The following is a 20,002-nucleotide window of genomic DNA, read 5'->3' as shown; positions in this document are numbered from 1 at the left end:
GGGGATATTTCTTCATTGTGCTTTGATCAAAAAATATTTTTACATTGCTCTTGTGTTGCTCCATTGGCACTGACGAGATCTGCTTATAACGACACAAAACCTCAGAGGTCAGCTGCTTTGGGGGTGTGTCTAAAATACAGCTAGTGTGGTCATCTACTATAAGGCCTGATGATTGCTTTCAATACAGTAAAGTCAATAAAAGTCCTCATATGCATAATTACAGTTGGAAAAATGCAAACTTAATATCCATATGCCAAAAGCAAAAATATAGGGAAAAATGTAATATACTTTTGTTAACCTAGCCAGAGCCTAGCCACAATTCATGCAAATCATACAAACTGTGTTTGAAATCTAAATTAAAGGTGTTTGTAAATTTTTTGATTTAAAAAAAAAAAATTCTCCTATCCCAGCATAATATGCAGATTTTACTATATGTAAACCATTTGTGGGTTGATTTTGTAAGGTGTAACACTTTGGCTTTGGAGCCCATATGCCCAACTGAGCAACATTGGCTCAACCAATGGTGTGAGTTTGGGGCGGTACTATCTTTTTGTAAAACTAATGGAGGACGGGGGATTTTCTGAAATCATGTTTGAAAGCATTGATTATTTTTGCAGTTGCTTTAGGTTTCAATAAAGTAATATGTTACAATGTAATCGGCAACAGATTTTGAAATAAATACAACAGATACCACAACCTTGGCTTGCCTTTAGCTCACTGCAGTTGGCTGCTGCCTGGCATTTCCCAAATTTCTGACACTCTTGCACTTGCTTCATTCGACTGTCACTTCTTCAATGATTCGCATAAGCATGCCACTCGGCTCCCAAAGAAAATAAATTGGAAAGCCTCACTCATGCTCTGCTCACTCCGAATCAGTGGACACATTTTCTCTATGCTATCTATGACTCATATGTCTCTCATTCACACTTCTATTTATCTCTTTCTTCTTGCAGATACGGAAGCAACAGAAGGAACATGCTGAGCTCATCGAAGAATATCGTGTTAAGCAGCTACAACAGCAGCAATGCCTTCAACCTGGTGTGATGGGTCCAATGCAGGACATGCCAGGAATGCAAGGACAGGCCCCTGGAATGATGTCTGGTGGACCTCCTATGAGCCAGCCAGTGATGGGTCCTATTATGCCCATGCAACAACCCCACTTTGGTCAGCCCAAGCTTCCTTGCATGCCCAAGATACCAGGCTGGCATCCAGGAGCTTCTGGACCAATGGGACCCAGGATGCCACCTCACATGACCCCTCAGATGCCAATTCCTAACCCTGCTCAACCACTCCAGGCACAACCACCGATGGTTCCTGGAGGTAAACCTGGACAGCCTGGCACTGTAGCTGGAGGTAATGGTACAGGAGCCATTAGTGGTGCTCCTCATGTTAAGTTTGATGATAATAATCCATTCAGCGAGGGCTTCCAGGAGCGGGAGCGTCGGGAACGCCTCCGAGAACAGCAAGAAAAGCAGCGGGTGCAGCTTATGCAGGAAGTTGAGAGGCAAAGGGCCTTGCAGAGGCTTGAGTTGGAGCAGCGGGGATTGGGGATTGGACCTGACAACAGCGGGGACGGCCTTGCCCAGATGCCCTTTTTTAATGCTGACCTGTCGCAAGAGTTCATTCAGATGCCCAGGACTCAACGGCAACAACAGCAGATGGGCCAGATGTTCCCCCAGCAAGGAAATATGCCATTAGACTTTGCGGGGCCAGGTCCGGGTTTTATGCAAGGTGGCAAGCACAGACCAATGCCTGGGAATGGCTCCTCTGGCCCAGATATGGTCCTAAATTTTCAGCCCAAGAACCCCATGATGCATGCTTTCCCACAAGGTCAGCCTCAGCCACATGGGTTTGGAGGGGCTGGAATGCCGCCCAAGGGTGGAGCTTCTTCATTTGGCATGGATTCCACAACCCCCTTACCTCCAAATTACCCTGGTTCAGGACAGTCCCTCATCCAACTCTACTCCAACATCATTCCTGAGGAGAAGGGCAAAAAGAAAAGGAACCGGAAGAAGAAAAAGGAAGATGATGCAGATTCTGTTAAAACTCCTTCTACACCTCACTCAGACCTCAATGCCCCTCTTACACCATGCGTATCGGACACTTCATCCACCCCAACACGGAGTGTTGCCATCTTGGGGGACCAGGACACCTCAGAGTTTTCCAATCCCCTGGGCTCTGTGCCTGGCCTCCAGCCGTCCTCAGAACTGGAAAACCAAATCTCTGGAGGTACTCCACTGAGGCGGCAGTCCAGCGTGGGCTCAGAGGCAGAGCGAGGGCTCCTCCATGAGATCAAGCTGGAGAAGTTAGAGGCCAGTGATTGCCAAAAGGCTGAAGGAGAGGCTGCACTCGGCCATGGTGCAGGAGGAGGTGGTATTGTAAAGATGGAAGAGGTCCATGAAGTAATTTCCCCCAGCCCAACATCCCAGAGTCCAGCTCAAGGCAACAAAGGAGAAACTGGTAATGAGTTGCTTAAACATCTTCTGAAGAACAAGAGCACACCTCCTCCCTCCTCAACACCTCTCACACACCAGATGACCAATGACAGCATACGATCAGAGGATGAGGGCCTGGTCAACAGCAAATGCTCTGAAAGACTTGGCAATATAGATTCTTTGGTAAGAGCATTTCACAATGTTTGGTGACTTAACGTTATGTAAAATTATTTTTTTATGTAACCTACTGTTCAATTTGACACTGTACAACTAGACTGAATCAAAATTCTGGACATGGAAACAATTTTTCCTCTAAATATTCTATATTCTCATACTGTAGTTGCAAAGGTCTGGATTCCTAAAATTTTATAGATTTAAATATTGTCTACATTTCTGTTTATTAGCTATTCATGTCCTGCCTGTTTGTTGTTAGCTTAACAATTTGTTTATTATTTACAGAGTGGCATAAATGGTCAGTTGACAGTAAAAGCAGATCTGGAGTCATCTCTACCAGAGCAATGCAAGAGAAAACAGCACAACAAGAGGACGCCAAAGAGTGGGAACGAGAAAGCTCCATCACGCTGGAAAAAGAGGAAGAAGGAGGATGAAGAGAGGCAGGCGCTATACACCAGTACAGATACACTGATGACTCAACTCAAACAGGTAAACAACCACTGACAATACCTTGAATCTGAATTAAGATCAGCTTTAAGTATGTACTAGAACCTACTAGAGGTGGGGGAAAATATCATTTCAGCAATGCATCGCGATTCATACTTGAACGATTCTGAATCGATTCTCAAAAGAATCAGAATTGATCCTGAGTTCAGTTTAAATCACGGCAGAGCAGTGGCACGTGCCAAAGACAGATGTAGAAACAATGACGCGAGTTAAGTGCATACACTAAAGTCAAGGTCACAAACACGACTGTTTGCAGACCAGCTGTATCAAACACATGACCATTTGTGCCCGAATGAAACTACGATCCCGAAATTCTTTCACAAACCCACGCACATAGCGTTCGTGATTACAAGCTAACAAACACCATGAAAGATGAGCTCGCACCCATTATTGCACTGATTTGCACACAGAAGAAAATAATGACGAGGCAGTATTTCGGGAGATGTTGATGTTTTCATTAGATTTTTTTCTTAGATTAGAAGGTTCTAAAGAAAGAAACTGAAAAACTGAGATACTCAAACTATAGAACCATTTATTTAATCTTGTGGATGTTCGATGTTTTGTTCACAGCTCATACTGAATGTAAAAGGCCAGTTTATGTAATGTGACTCGTTCAGATTTTTTAAAACAGCTGTTAAATAAAAAGCTGAAAGGTAAAAAATAAATTTTGAAGAAAGTGAAAACAAGGACAAGATGCATCGTAATGCATCGAGAATCGTTTTATAATCGAATCGTTACACTTTGAATCGTAATTGAATCGTGAGGCCAGTGAAGATTCACACCTCTAGAATCTACTGTAACAGACTGAACCAAAATAAACCAGTGCACAATGATAATCATTGTGATTGATTTTTCTTCTATTACTTTAGAAGCAATAAGCACTAGCACCATAAAAGTTTCATCCAAGTCATCCATATGAATTTTGCGCCATATTTCAAGTCTTCTGAAGCCATACGATAGCTTTGTGTGAGGAACAGACCAAAAAGTAAGTTATTAATTACTGAAAATCATATCCTTTTCAAATAAGATTTGCTTTTCCATATTCAAACTTGTTGCGTTGCAATCAAGCAAGAGACTTGTGAGAACCAATGGTATCATTAATGCCTACAACTCACCAGGTTTGAAAATGCAGAAGTGCAAATTCGATTTTTTTTTTTTTTGTGGATAACTTCATAGAAAGTTGAGACACATTAAATTGAGAATATGACAGAAATTTCATTTTGGGGGAACTATTCCTATAATTCTTGCTTTTCAATGAGTTTAGTTGTGGACTTTTAATGTATGCATAAGTATTATTACTGTTATGTTTCACGCAACCCATGTGTCCTTTACTCTCGCCCTTACAGCAGCTCTCTATGCTCCCACTTTTGGAGCCCGTGATTAGGGTAAACTTTGCACACTTTCCCCCATACGGCAGTAGGCAGCTGGATGGAGAGAACCGCCTATCTGGATCTTTTGGAAGTGCATCACTGGATGGTGTATCCGATTACTATTCACAGCTCATCTATAAGGTTTGACCTCCAAGTCAATGCCTTTCTTTACATCATTAGCAGAAAATTATTTTGTTTTCAGGGCTTTTTTAACAAAGCCTGTTTTTTGTCTTTGGGTTTGTAGCAGAACAATCTCAGTAATCCCCCAACACCACCTGCTTCACTGCCCCCCACACCGCCCCCTTTGGCCAGACAGAAGCTGTTGAATGGCTTTGCCTCCACTGAGGAACTGGCCAGGAAGGCTGAAGTAATGGGTGAACATGAGGGTATGAAATACTTGACTAAGTAATTGATGCTCTATTTATTACATTTGCACTACCAGTCAAAAGTTTGGACATGCTTGACTGAATTTTTTTCTCATGTGTAAAAAAACAAAAACAATCTAACTTTATTTAATGCACTACAGCTATATATTTTGACTGAAAGTGTATATGTAAGGAAAAATTTACCATCCTTGTTGAGTTGATTTTAAATAATTTTATTAATTTACTTGTAGAGACCCAGGAGAGACAGAATACAAGCACAGCTATGTACTTTGTTTTACTGGTTGAATGGTCAGTTATACAGTGTAGCCAAAGACAATGGTCATTATTCAGACATATTTTACTATTGAATGACATGATTGACCAATCAAAACCTCTATATATAAATGTCCAGCATTTAGAGAGGGAGCATAATTTATAAGATTAATGTAAATTTATATTTAGATATCTTTATAAATTGATAGATTTTCAAATGAGAGTCTGTTATGTGGAATGAATCTGAACTGCAAAGTGAATTTCAGTGCTTTCTTGAATTACTTCAAATTAAATTTGATCCCAAAGCGCAACCCAACCGCAATGTACAAGTATAATTGTTCTGTCACTGGATATACCCAATGTTCCATTTCAAGAAATTACCCAACACTGTTTGTCTAATCATTTGTAACTTAGTATTTAATGTCATGTAATCTGACTGCTATGTGGATTCTGAAATACAAGGACCCAACTTTAGTATTTTATTAGTAAAAATACCACAGCCTTTATATATATATATATATATATATATACAGTTGTGCTCAAAAGTTTGCATACCCTGGCAGAAATTGTGACATTTTGGCATTGATTTTGAAAATATGACTGATCATGCATTTTATTTAAGGATAGTGATCATATGAAGCCATTTATTATCACATAGTTGTTTGGCTCCTTTTTAAATCATAATGATAACAGAAATCACCCAAATGGCCCTGATCAAAAGTTTACATACCCTTGAATGTTTGGCCTTGTTACAGACACACAAGGCGACACACACAGGTTTAAATGGCAATTAAAGGTTAAATTCACACACCTGTGGCTTTTTAAGTTGCAATTAGTGTCTGTGTATAAATAGTCAATGAGTTTGTTAGCTCTCACGTGGATGCACTGAGCAGGCTAGATACTGAGCCATGGGGAGCAGAAAAGAACTGTCAAAAGACCTGCGTAACAAGGTAATGGAACTTTATAAAGATGGAAAAGGATATAAAAAGATATCCAAAGCCTTGAAAATGCCAGTCAGTACTGTTCAATCACTTATTAAGAAGTGGAAAATTCGGGGATCTCTTGATACCAAGCCAAGGTCAGGTAGACCAAGAAAGATTTCAGCCACAACCTCAAAGGGAGATTTTTTCAGCAAGAACTATGGGGTGCTTAGTTTATGACTTGCTTGCGACAGTGAACAAGGAGGAAATATAGACATTATTTTGAATTTAAGTGGACAAACTTTTCTGTGAGAAGTGTCTTAGAAAATTACTGATTACAATTTCCTCTGGTGACTAGAATTTGTTTGTGACCTCCTCTTAGTTTCTAAAAGCTTGGGTCAGAAGCCACTCACGACTCCATTCAAAGGTAAGGATGACCTGCTTGGTCCCATCACTCACGGCCCCAAGACTGTTGACGTTCCTGCGTCCCTCCCCACTCCACCTCACAACAACCAGGAGGAACTTCGGTAGGTCTTCAGCGCTCTTTACCCATTGTTACCCTTTAGGTCTTGGTTTAGGTCAGTGTGTTTATAAATGTTCTGTGTGTCTTCCAAAGGGGTCAAGAGCATTGTGTGGACAGGGACACCCCAGACAGCTTTGTCTTATCATCCTCTCCTGAGAGTGTGGTTGGCATGGAGATCAGCCGTTATCCAGATCTCTATAGAGTTAAAGAGGAGCGGCCATCTCCTGCTGTCTCTCCAGTTATCCCCATGCTGCCCAGCGCCAGTGGTAAAGGTAATCTAAGACCATGTCCACACTAATACATTTTCATTTAATAATGCATCTTTTTGTCTACATTTTGGCCTTCCGTACACAATGAGACAAAGTTTTTGTCCAGCGAAAACTGAGCTTTTCGAAAACGCTCTCCAATGTGGATAAATTTGGAACCACCATCTTCATGTTGTAGTGTAGACAGGGACAATGGAGATGAAAACAATGATGTATTTGTTGTCATGTGATGCAGTCATGTGATCCATTCAACATAAAACAATCAAGATGGCGGCCCATGTTTTAGCGACATTGTTGTGCCGGCTTTCCACTTTTATGGCGTTGTTAAAGATAAATGTTACTTTGTAAAACCTTCAAAGGTGATAGGAAGTTTACTTGGAATTGCTGTCCGGCAACAGAACATGAGGACAATTGCTTTTATTTATATATATATATATATATATATATATATATATATATATATATATATATATATATATATATATATATATATATATTATTTATTTATTTATTTATTTATTTATTTTTTATGTACCAAGTTAGAAGTTTAGAAGAAATTCTGCCAGCTAATGCTGTTAATTATACAGATATAATGAACAGCTTTAGCTGGGAGAATTTCTTTCATATGTAAGCAAAATTGACATTATAACTGAAATATACCCAAATTAATCGGAATTTAATCAGGAAATCATTACCAATATCCAGCCCTAATGGGTATTGATAAAGGGATGTCAATAGAACAAACCAATACAGATTGATCAAAAAGAATCAGTATTAATGATAATGTTAAATGATATCTAGTCTTTGGTACACATCTTTCGTTTTATGTCGATGAAGGGGTACTTCAGCCTTACTGATGGTGCTGTGGGGGTACATATGGCAAAAAAGGTTGAGAAAACTGATCCAAAGAGACAATAACACGTTCAGATCTGCTAAAGCTTTTGTCCCACTTGCCGATTTTTCAGGCGATTTAGTCGTAAGCTTAATTTACATAGTCACTGGTGAATCAGGGGGGAGTTGTTGATTAAGAAAAGGCAGAACAGTTTGTGTATTAAATGTTAATCTATTTTTCACTGAAGCTGCACATTATGTACTTTCTATGTACATTTATCTCCAACAAAATAGGTCAAGATTTCAGCACAAAACATTCATAGATTTGATAACCCAGATCAAAATTGAGCTAGTGGGATGCCTCCTCAACTACTAGTGTATTATGGGTCATAACCTTGTTTTCCCTCTAGGCTCTGAAGCCAAGCTGTGGGAAGTCAAGATGGAGCCACCCAGCAATTTCTTTGGTTCACAATTTAGACAACTGCCCACCTGCTCAAGAACTGACTTGGTGTCTGTAGACATTACTCTGAATCCAGTGGCAGCACAGGTGAGTACCTGGAATGTGATCTATTCAATAGCAGTAGTGACTTGTTCAGAGCCTGAACATGTTCATACATCGAACCCCTGACCATGTATCTGCTTGTGCTCTAGAACATTCAAGGGGTGGTGTCAGCACTGGCCAACATGCTTTGCATGTCAATCCCGGGCAGCTATGAGGTCATCCGCTCTCCAGGCCCAGAGCACCGCAGCTCAATAGAAATGCTTACTGGACTGAAGGTCCCTCCTCAAACTGCTTTGTTCCACCAGCAACCTGGAATGAGGCTCATCAGGCCACCAGGTGCCCCAATACCCCATCAAACATTTAGCAAGGGTAAGTGTACATACAACAAGTTTGGCCGTCAACGTGCTAATTTAGTACAATTAATAAAATAATATATACATTTTTTTTTTTTTTTAAACAAAACATGTTGTCATGCCCCCTGACTCATGTGTGAATTCTAAGGAAATGTCTTACCATCAGAGTAATTCAAGATTAAAGTACGACTTTCATGTTTTTACAAATTCATAGTCCGCACAGCCTCGCCAAACTGCACTTAGACATAGAATGAGTTGGGTGTTCACACAGCTACATTTTGTAATGTCTATTCAATGCTTTACTCATCTGACACAATAATGTAATTAATTATTTTCATATGGTGGCTTTTCTTACTAAATATTGATTTGTGAGATTATTTGTAAGTGATTTAAATGATCAGAATATCATTAGAAATTAGATACACTGTTTTAATTGATTGACAGCCCTAAAAACAAGAGACACACATTCCACCAACATATAAAGACAGATTTCAAGGTGTGACAAACTGCTGTTATTGATTTGAATTGTCAATATCTCATAACTGCAAATTGCAGAAATAACTTAGTGTACTTAACTTTTTTTTTTTTTTTTGTGAAGTGGTTTAGTCATAGGTTTCCTACCTAGATTCCCAGTTGTGTGGAGCTTTCTGTTGGGGGTATTGGCCTTTTTTTTTAAATAATCTTAAAACTGTTCTACTTTTAAGGATTGGAATCAAAGCAAACAAGCCACCAAAGAGTTGTATTTTGCTTTTGAAGATAATTACTTCAAGTGCACAAATTCTCTATTGTGATTTCAAACACATGTGTTGATGACAGAAGTGAAGTATAAACACAATTCATTGTGATGGACATTTAATTTAAGTGAGTTGAGTGATGTGTTATGGTCAAAATGTTCCTGACTGCAAGATAAAGGTGGAACTTGCACAAAAAAAATAAAATAAAATGCAGTTATAACCAAATTTACATACTTTCAATTAGCTTGTAATGAGGTAAATGAGGATGCATATGGGTTAAAGGCAATTAAAGTTAAAACAATTAGCAACAAAGCAACAAAAATCACATCGTCAAGTTTGTTTTTGGGTATTTCTTGGAAAGGCTTTTTTGTAGGTTTTTTTTCTTTATGAAGCACAATATAAAAAAAACACAAGTTACTTAGAGCAGATGCTCCCAATTAAAATGAGCCCAAATACAACATGCGATGCTTGGATCTTGATATAATCTTCACAGAGTGACTTGACATGCAAAGACTCTTATTGCGTAGATGCTTTATATCAGAAACCTTGGATTAATAGCGATGTTCGCGCGGCACTTGATGCGCGGACCTCCGCTTTTAATTCCGGGAACGCGGAGGAGCATAAACAAGCCAGAACAGCAAAACGTCAGTACAGGAACAAGATCGAAGGACAGTTCAACACCACCAACTCTAGAAGCATGTGGCAGGGAATTAACATCATCACGGACTTTAAAGGGAATAAAAACTCTATCGTGAACACCGCTGCCTCTCTCCCGGATAAGCTAAATACTTTTTATGCTCGTTTCGAGGGAAATAACACCACCCTCGCGGAGAGAGCTCTCGCGGCCAGAGCTACAGAGGTTAGTTCACTCTCCGTCTCTGTAGCGGATGTAACCCGATCCTTCCGACGGGTGAATATCCGTAAAGCCGCGGGTCCAGTCGGCATTCCGGGCCACATCATCAGAGCGTGCGCGAACCAGCTGGCTGGTGTTTTTACGGACATTTTCAACCTTTCCCTCTCTTTGTCTGTAGTCCCCACATGCTTTAAAACGTCCACCATTGTGCCTGTTCCAAAGCAATCCAAAATCACTTGCTTAAATGACTGGCGTCCTGTTGCTCTGACCCCCATCATCAGCAAATGCTTTGAGAGACTAATCAGAGATTACATCTGCTCTGTGCTGCCTCTCTCTCTAGACCCATTGCAGTTTGCTTACCGCAACAACCGCTCCACTGATGATGCCATTTCATCTACAGTACACACTGCTCTCTCCCACCTGGAAAAAAGAACACTTATGTGAGAATGTTGTTTGTAGACTACAGCTCAGCATTCAACACCATAGTGCCCTCCAAGCTTGATGAGAAACTCCGGGCTCTGGGCTTAAACAGCTCGCTGTGCAGCTGGATCCAGGACTTCCTGTCAAGTAGACGCCAGGTGGTTAGAATGGGCAGCAACATCTCCTCATCACTGACCCTCAACACTGGAGCCCCGCAGGGCTGTGTTCTCAGCCTACTCCTGTATTCCCTGTACACACATGACTGTGTGGCAACACACAGCTCCAATGCCATCATTAAGTTTGCTGATGATACAACGGTGGTAGGTCTGATCACTGACAATGATGAAACAGCCTACAGAGAGGAGGTGCACACTCTGACACACTGGTGTCAGGAGCACAACCTCTCCCTCAACATCAGTAAGACAAAGGAGCTTGTGGTGGACTTCAGGAGAAGAGATAGAGAAGTCCCATCACCATCAATGGAGCACCAGTGGAGAGAGTCAGCAGCTTCAAGTTCTTGGGTGTCCACATCACTGAGGAACTCACATGGTCCATCCACACTGAAGCTGTTGTGAAGAAGGTTCATCAGCGCCTCTTCTTCCTGAGACGGCTGAGGAAGTTTGGAATGAACCGCCACATCCTCACATGGTTCTACACCTGCACTGTAGAGAGCATCCTGACTGGCTGCATCTCCGCCTGGTACGGCAATAGCACCGCCCACAACCGCAAACCACATCATCGGAGGTGAGCTTCCCTCCCTCCAGGACATATATACCAGGCGGTTTGTGAAAAAAGCTTGGAGGATCATCAGAGACTCCAGCCACCCGGGCCATGGGCTGTTCTCACTGCTACCATCAGGCAGGCGGTATCGCAGCATCAGGACCCGCACCAGCCAACTTCATGATAGCTTCTTCCCCCAAGCAATCAGACTTTTGAACTCTTGATCTCCCACGATCAAAATACATCAGCACTGCACTTTATTAATCTTATTATCTCACACTGGACTGTCATAAATTATATTCTTATTATATTATATTCTCTCTTAACAACACACTGGCAACTTACTATCAACCGACAGCCTGAATGTCAATACAGTACAATACAACCTACTGTACATTTTATATATACTATATATACTTTTTTATTGTATAATGTGTATTCTATATTGTGTGTATTGTATACTGTACATTGTATGTTATTATTTGTATATTGTGTTATGTGTAATTATGTGTATATTAGATTTTAAATTGTGTTGTAAATCTGATGTTTATTGTAAATTGGTATATGTCCCATCACTGTTATGACTACTATGTTGCTCGGAACTGCACCCAAGAATTTCACACACTATTGCACTTGTGTATATGGTTGTGTGACAATAAAAGTGATTTGATTTGATTTGATATCTTCCCCATTTCTTTAGTTATTTTAATTAGTTTTTTTGATCAATTAAATTATAAACGGCAAAAAAATCAATGATCGATTATCTTTTTTTAAACCCTAGCAGATACTGTACAGAGAACCAGTACTGCATGTCTGCAAAATATTGTAATGAGGTAGGCATTATATTGTGCAAAAGAAAAACAGACTGAAACTGCAAGTTATTCCCTTTAGTACAAAATGTAGGGGTGTATCTAATATCTAAGGCTGAGATGAGGCTGTACACGAGATCGTAACAGCTGAAAATTAACCAAATATGGTCAAATAAAATCCAGTATGGCTTTAACTTAAATGCATTTGTATAAATTATTGCTGTCTATTAAAATTAATCGCGATTAATCGCATATTTTGAGAGTGCAGAAATTTGGCAGTATATACTTCTTTTCTTGTCAAAATGCATTTATTTCCATCTTAGGAAAGAAAACAAAACAATATGTAACAATATAATGCTTTATTAACATTTTCCAAACAAAGCCTTCCACAGTATAAAGATAGAAATGCACTAAAATATCACCAATTCAAGTAACATTAAACGTTTCCCAAAGTCACAGTTGGAGATTGACTAATTGAAAGAGCTAGTTTACCCATTGGTTGCATATTCATTGCAATGGGCATTAAATCTCTTAAACACTCATCCTCCACAATATTAATCTGCTGGTAGACTGTTGCTGTCCACTTTCCTACAGCAACCGTGAAGCTGCGTTCATGATTCGCGTCAGAGCGTCAACGCCAGTGTCGAGTGCCGCTTTGATCTCACCATGAAAAGTGCTTGCAGACAAAAACGTCTCATTCTGCATTTTGGTGAGAGTTAAGATTTGGTGTGCTTCTGTGTTAATTAAAATGCGTCTTACATTTGCTGAAAAATACTTCATTTTTATCACAAGTCCCATCTGGGCTTGTTTTGTACATCAAATAGCGCTAAGAGTTCCCTTTTCCATCATTTTATCACTGACAGGGAAGCGCTGTCAGAGATTCTTTTATTTACTGAGACAACAACCTCTGTGGCTCTATCATAGGAGAGAGCGTAATGGTCAACTAGCGTGTTATGACAGTACCGGCCATAGAATGTCTATGGGATCGCCGCTTTATGCTAAGCTTGTAGGCTCATCTTGGTAAAAGGGCTCTGGTGCTGTTCTGTGTGTTGTGTTTGTGGTGTGTGCATCAGTGTAATGACTCTAGGCTGACACATTACAAAGGTTCCGCCCTTAACAACAGTTTTTATGCTGTATTAATGTTAAATGCGTTAATCGCGATTAAGTAAAAACATTTTTTTTTATTAATTGCATGCATTAATGTGTTAATTCTGACAGCTCTAGTATAAATATGTATAGAACTCTTTACTGGGTTTCAGTTCATGTAATCTGAAATCCCCCATTCATTGTATTTTCAGATAACTGCTTGAATTTGATTTATACATTTCTTTATTTCAGGTTCAGTTGTGATCAGACCAGATTATCAGATGGGTGGAAGGAGCCCAGGGTTTAAACCGCAGTGGTGCTCCCACTGCAAGGTGGTGGTTCTTGGAAATGGGTTTCGCAAGTCCATCAAAGACCTGCCCATAAATAAGCAGGTATAAAACACAAACCTGATGGAGATTAACTTGAAACAGTGACTCCCAAATTACACTACATTAATATCATGTATTGTAGTGTAGCATGTAGATCTTGAGTCATTAGACCCCATATCACCTCCCAGAGGTCTGTGAAAGTGTTTGCATAACAGGCTGGTGTGACTCAAGACTACTCTGACACAGCACATGAAGGCTGAGACTGGGGGCCGCAGAGCTCTTTAAACCCCCCACAAAGCCCCCTCAAGGAGGCACGGAAAAGCTCTCCAATTATGCTAATCCGGCCCCCGATGGGATAAGAAAACCTGGCCTGCTGCAATCACTGGGTTAACTTACCCTACATTAACATTACCCAAGGGAATCGAATGCACTGGTGCATGATTTGTTAAAGGGCATGAGATGCCCAAGTTTAAAAACAGTTAAGCCCATTTTTTTAATTTTGGTTTATTTAACAAGGACAGTGCACATTAATAAACCTTGCTGTAAATGCGCCCGAGTTAGCTAAAAGGCTATTTTTCATCTGTAGTCCCTAGACAGATGTTATAGAGTCACCCTAAAAACAAAATTTCAGGCCATTTGAATCATGGCATACCTTTGATGTATCCCACCCTTACTCCCCTCCATTCTCCTTAATAGTATGCAAATTTGATAATTCCTTATGGCATCAACAAAAGGTCTGGAACATATGCAAGCTTTGATCTCTTGATCTTGTTAGTGAGGCACTTCGATCTTATGATAATTTGCGGTGATTGGTGGGAAGTGGTACAACCCAATCCCACCTTTTTATGCAGCTTCTCCTAGGGTGAAAACTTGACCTTAAAGATGTTCTTTCTACAGGGCCATGGAGGTGCTGAGGGGAGCCTGGTCTTCTGCAGTCATAATTGCTTTGTTCTCTATTCAGCTACCATGCAGACTAAATCTGTAGATGGCAAGGTGAGTACATGCATAGAACTAACAGCTCCTTTCCACTGGTGAGTTTTAGCATTACCAATCTTAACCTACTAGATAGAGATGTAACTGCTATTCATGTGAATCTTGCCCTTTGGCTTCTTAGAAATTATTAGTTTCCTAGATGCTTCTTGCCTTTTTGAGTCCATGCCATTGATGCATATGCAATTATTGTGCAGTCAAATACTTGTCGAAAGCATTTTGTGTTTGTAAAAGATGCAACACATTACTGTCAGTTTATAATTAACCTGTGTATCAAGAGTTACTTTGAAGTGCACAAAACAGTGTCTGCAGTACTTTTTTGTTCTTGTTATATTTATTTACAAGGATGGTGGTTGCCTCGTCGCTAATGTAAACTCTTTTTACTATAACAAGACATTGCTGTAGTTCAAGATTATCAGTGTTTGGCTCAGAGCTCTTTTCTTTCTCCTACTGTCACAGCCAAACATGTCTTTTATGTCTGACTCTGAGGACAAGCATAGTCCTGCCAAGGTGCTCCATAAATACAGTAACAACATATCTGATCTGGACGTGCACTGTTTGGCCCAGCTGCATCCCAAGCTGTCTCCATCCCCAACTCCACCAATATCATTTCCCTCCATCACTTCCGAGTCATTCAGAGGAGATGCCAAATCGGAGGCTCTGAAGGTCACGGTCAAACTGAAGCCTCGGCCTCGAGCGGTGCACAACAGCGGGGACAACCCTGGGCATTGGTCAGGAAAGCGCTGGAAGGCTGTGCGTTGGAGGAAGTGGAGCATTCAAATTGTGGTGCCTAAGGGTAACTACCACCTGCCAGTGGAGGAAGAGGTAGATGAACTGCTGAAGAAACTTGGGACGTCTCTTAGACCCGAACCCATGCCTAAAGACTCCCGCCGCTGCTGCTTCTGCCACGAAGAAGGAGACGGGCTCACTGACGGGCCGGCCCGACTCCTCAACCTCGATCTGGACTTATGGGTGCACCTGAACTGTGCCCTGTGGTCTACTGAAGTCTACGAGACTCAGGCCGGGGCGCTCATCAACGTAGAGCTGGCCTTGAGAAGAGGCTTATCGGTGCACTGTGTGTACTGCCAACAAACCGGTGCCACGAGTGGATGCCACCGCTTGCGCTGCACCAACGCGTACCATTTTACTTGTGCCCTTAAGGCACAGTGCACATTCTTCAAAGACAAGACCATGCTGTGCCACGTGCACAGACCCAGAGGAACCGGCTTGTTCGGAGGTGGGCTGGCAGGGACCGAGCATGAACTTCACTGCTTCGCTGTGTTCCGTCGGGTCTATGTGCAGAGGGACGAGGCGCGGCAGATCGCCAGGATTATTCAGAGGGGTGAGCGGAAACACACTTTCCGTGTGGGTAGCTTAGTGTTCCATTCGGTCGGTCAGTTGCTCCCACAGCAGATGCAGGCTTTCCACTCAACCACTGCCATCTTTCCTGTGGGCTACGAGGCCAGCCGCATCTACTGGAGCATGCGGCATGGCAACCGTCGTTGCCATTATGTGTGTTCTATTGATGAGAAAGATGGCGAGCCAGAGTTTATTATCCGCATCATGGAGCAGGGTTACGATGACCTGGTGCTGACTGGTGCCTCACCAAAAGGTAAACGAGAGCTCAATTAAAGGACATAATAAGTAAGAAATCCCTGTTGCATTGAATTCTCTAGTCTTATATGTTTTAGGTAACTATAGAAGTCTTCTTCCTTGTTATGGTGCAGGTGTGTGGGATAAGGTTCTGGAGCCAGTGGCAGAGAGAAGGAATGAGACAGGGTTACTGAAGCTCTTCCCCATCTACCTGAAGGGAGAGGACCTTTTTGGACTGACCGTATCCGCTGTTACCAGAATTGTGGAATCTGTAAGTGAAAGTCCAATCATGCTTTATCACTCAGATTCTTGGTTTAATATAAAAATAATATAAAAGCTTAAAGCAGGGATTCTCAACCACTGGGTTGCGACTCAAACGTGTGTAGTGGATCATTGTCTGCTGGGTCACTTCTGTCACGAGTACAAATTACCAATTAGAAGGATAGAACTGTACATTTGCAGTGTTTGGGGCAACAGTGACCTCTACTGTTGAATTGTGTTAATATCTCCAGGTTTGCGTAAACGACCGTAAGAGAGGCTGCATTTCTCTGATGATAATAATTATCTGTCCAATCACAATAGGAACCAGGAAAAGGGAACATATTACTCCCATCTTATCATCCCTTCACTGGTTACCAGTTAAGTACAGAGTTGACGTTAACATTTTATTGTTTGTTTTTAAAGCACTACATAGCCAGTCTCCACAGTACATCAATGACCTTCTTAGGCCCTATAATTCTGCTAGGCTATTGAGATCGTGCAACCAAAAGCTGTTAGCAGTTTCAAGATCTAGACAGAAATCTAAAAGTGATCGAGCCTTTTCTGTAGTTGCCGCAAAGTTATGGAATGATCTCCCTGTTCACATCTGGTCCTCCCCTTCAAATGAGATTTTTAAATCAAAGTTGAAGATTTATCTTTTTGAATTAGCTTTTAAGTCTGAATAATGAATACATTAAGTGAGTGAAGAAATTTTCAAGTGTGTTGTAAAGGTATGTCTGTTCTTTTGTTTTCATTTTTTATTGTTTGTTCCACAAAAATTGTGAAGCAATTTGGATAACGTAGAAGTGCTATATAAATAAAAATGAGTTGAGATTAAGTACCTATTAATTTATTCCGCCAAACCTATGTTATAAGCATATAAACATTACTAGATTAAGTACCTATTAATTTCCCAGGAAACCTTTCTTTCCTGGGTTCACGTGACGCCATGCGAGAAGCAGACGTGTGAGACACGAGCTCTGCGAACTTTGCTCGTTTTTTAAATTATTTTCATGTTATAATCCGGTGAGATTCGATACACCCAGTTACATACTTGCTATTTGAGGTAAACATGGCAAAGAAGTCAAAATCCTCAGACTCTGGAGACATTAAAAGACACTTACGTGTTCAAGCCGGGGCCTCTAATGGGACTGCGAGCCGGGGACTCGATTTGGACGGCACGTCGAGAGAAGAAATTCAGCGTCAACTGTCCAACGTCTCGGTGTTGCTGACGAAGTTTGTTGCTGACTTGGAGGATCTCGCTGTAATACGTCGATCGATTACGGCGATGGAAACAAAATTCTCTGAGTTGTTTACAAGAGTGACAGAAGTTGAAAGACGGATCGATTATCTTGAGTCATCGGAAAGGGAATTATCCGCTAATCCGCCAGCGTCAAAAACAGTTTTGGAATTCATTTCGGAAAAACTGGAATATTTCGAAAATATGAGCCAAAGGAATAACATATGAATTGTTGGAATTCCTGAGCATGAAGAGGGCAGAGATATGGTGAAATTCCTGGACAAGCTCTTCCTGAGTCTGCTTGACATAACAGGCCATAAACTGGAAATCGAGCGAGCTCACAGAGTCCCGGCTTGAAGATCTGCTGAGGGAGACAGGCCCTGGTCGATCCTGGACAAATTTCTGAAATCATCCGATAAAGATCTCGTGTTGCACCAGGCGAGGAGCAAAGGGAAGCTTTCTTGGAAAACCATAATATTTTCTTGTTCCCGGACTTTGCGAATTCGATGAGAGAAACGCGATCGGTTCAGGGAATGCAAGAAACTCTTACATCAACAGAAGATCGCTTTTGCACTGATGTTCCCGGCCAAACTGAGAATAGAAACGAAGAATGGTCGCAAAGTATTAACATGTCCAAAACAGGCACTCTCCTTCATAAATACATTGGAGTAAGCCATTTGATGTTTCTTATATTAGTGGACTGCCTCACGGTTGAGGAACTCTATTATCTGAGAAAGCTGGGTGCCATTTTTGTTTATTTTTGGGTTGGCTCCACCTAGCGGCTGAGTTTGTTTTATGGCATGACTCCAAGAAACTTTTGCATTGATAGAAGATTTTTTTTCACTGAAGTTCCCAGCCAGATCGAGAATGGACACTATGGATGACCACATAATATCTACATGCTCACATAACGGACGTCTTTTATAAAGTTGATGGGCTGAGTAAGTTATGGTGTTTTTTTTTTTTTGTTTGTTTGTTTTGTGCAGCCTCCGAGTTAGTTTGGCTCTTGATCATCCGAGGAACCGGGATGCCGGTTTTGTTTTTCATGACAGTTGTGGATAAATCTGTTTGTTCTTTGTGCTTATGCCTCCTGTTGGCTGGAATTTGTTTTTGTGGAGTAATTTTAAGGGACAGTAGAATGATTACGTCATCTGCTGCACTCATCAGCTGGCTCACTGAACATTCGTTTGTCTGTCCGAGGAAACTGAACGGCTTTATATCAGCTGGAGTTTGTTTTGTGGAGGAACACACCTTCGAGACAGTTCTGTGAATGAATCTACATGTTTTTCTGTTATTCTGCCTGTTGGCTGGGGTCTGTCTTTCAAAGTATTTTCTGTTATGTAATTTTGCCTCACAAAATTTGTGCAGAAACACCGGACTTGAATAATCTGATGGCAAAGTTGTCGCGGGGGTTCTCGTAGGCATACATGGACTCTTTGAGTTTAGAGGGATTGACACCGGTTGGCGCTGTCGTGCGCAGGGTTAATGCGCACGTTTTTCTTTTTTCTGTTTTCTTTTGTTCGGGGGGAAGTTTGGGGTTTGATTGTTGCATTAATGGGGAATGTGGTCTGTGTAATCTTGTTTTTGACACACCATTCTTTTTAATTTTTTATATTATATCAAAGTGTCAAATGTTAATATGAATAAGTTGTCTCTCTCCACATGGAATGTGAATGGTTTGGGGCACCCCATAAAAAGAAGGAAGGTTATTTCTTAAACGTAAGAAATATGATATTGTGTTTCTTCAAGAAACACATCTTTCCCCACAGGAAGCTGAAAAATTTGGTAAGATATGGGGTGGACATGTTTTCTTTAGTGCTGGTTCAAGTAAGAGCAGGGGAGTCATTATACTGATTAATAAACATCTACAATTCAAATTTCTCAAACAGATTAAAGATAAATTAGGAAGAGTCATTGTTGTTTTAGGAGAAATTCAGGGGCAAATGTTGATTTTGGCTAATATTTACACACCTAACGCTGATGATCAGAGCTTTTTTTATAGATCTTGAAGGGATGTTGCATGACATAATATTGGGAGGAGACTTTAATCTTTTGATGGACTCAGTCCTTGATCATAGTGAAGCAAAAGTGTGCAAGCCCCCTAGAGCAACACTGACACTTCACAGGATGTGCAAAAATCTTGGTCTTGCATCTGGTGACTTTTGAACCCATCTGGTAGGGATTATAATTTTTTTTTCATCAGTTCATAAGATTTATTCTAGAATAGATTTCATCTGTTGCTCAACTGGAAACATTTTAGTCTCAGATCACGCCCTGGTGAACTTAGACATGTTGCCACATACAGAGAAAAAGAATCATATAGTTGGTGCTTTAATGTATCCCTTTTGCAAAATCCTGATTTCCAACAAATGTTAAAGACTGAAATCAATGTCTACATGGAGACCAACTGGTCCTCAGTATCTTCTGTTGGCGTGGCTTGGGAGGCACTTA

General features: G+C 40.9%; 1 protein-coding gene across 6 annotated transcripts in view; it reads left to right on the top strand.

Annotated features, from left to right (window-relative positions):
* Positions 1-20,002, top strand: part of LOC127431841 (histone-lysine N-methyltransferase 2C-like) — a 257,762-nt gene that overhangs the window by 226,636 nt on the left and 11,124 nt on the right. For 5 of the 6 annotated variants that reach the window (XM_051682434.1, XM_051682436.1, XM_051682435.1 and 2 more), the window contains 12 exons: positions 954-2,618; positions 2,895-3,098; positions 4,463-4,627; positions 4,731-4,872; positions 6,427-6,571; positions 6,661-6,839; positions 8,075-8,211; positions 8,316-8,535; positions 13,394-13,533; positions 14,368-14,463; positions 14,920-16,072; positions 16,188-16,324. In XM_051682434.1, coding sequence (XP_051538394.1) covers positions 954-2,618; positions 2,895-3,098; positions 4,463-4,627; positions 4,731-4,872; positions 6,427-6,571; positions 6,661-6,839; positions 8,075-8,211; positions 8,316-8,535; positions 13,394-13,533; positions 14,368-14,463; positions 14,920-16,072; positions 16,188-16,324 — 4,383 coding nt within the window. The remainder of the gene's footprint in view (positions 1-953; positions 2,619-2,894; positions 3,099-4,462; positions 4,628-4,730; positions 4,873-6,426; positions 6,572-6,660; positions 6,840-8,074; positions 8,212-8,315; positions 8,536-13,393; positions 13,534-14,367; positions 14,464-14,919; positions 16,073-16,187; positions 16,325-20,002) is intronic. The other variant, XM_051682432.1, reaches the window with a different exon arrangement.

Source organism: Myxocyprinus asiaticus, chromosome 41, assembly GCF_019703515.2.
Source record: "Myxocyprinus asiaticus isolate MX2 ecotype Aquarium Trade chromosome 41, UBuf_Myxa_2, whole genome shotgun sequence".
NCBI classification, from domain to species: Eukaryota; Metazoa; Chordata; class Actinopteri; order Cypriniformes; family Catostomidae; genus Myxocyprinus; species Myxocyprinus asiaticus.
Note: the sequence above shows the minus strand (reverse complement) of the source record. Positions and strands in the feature narration are given on the sequence as shown.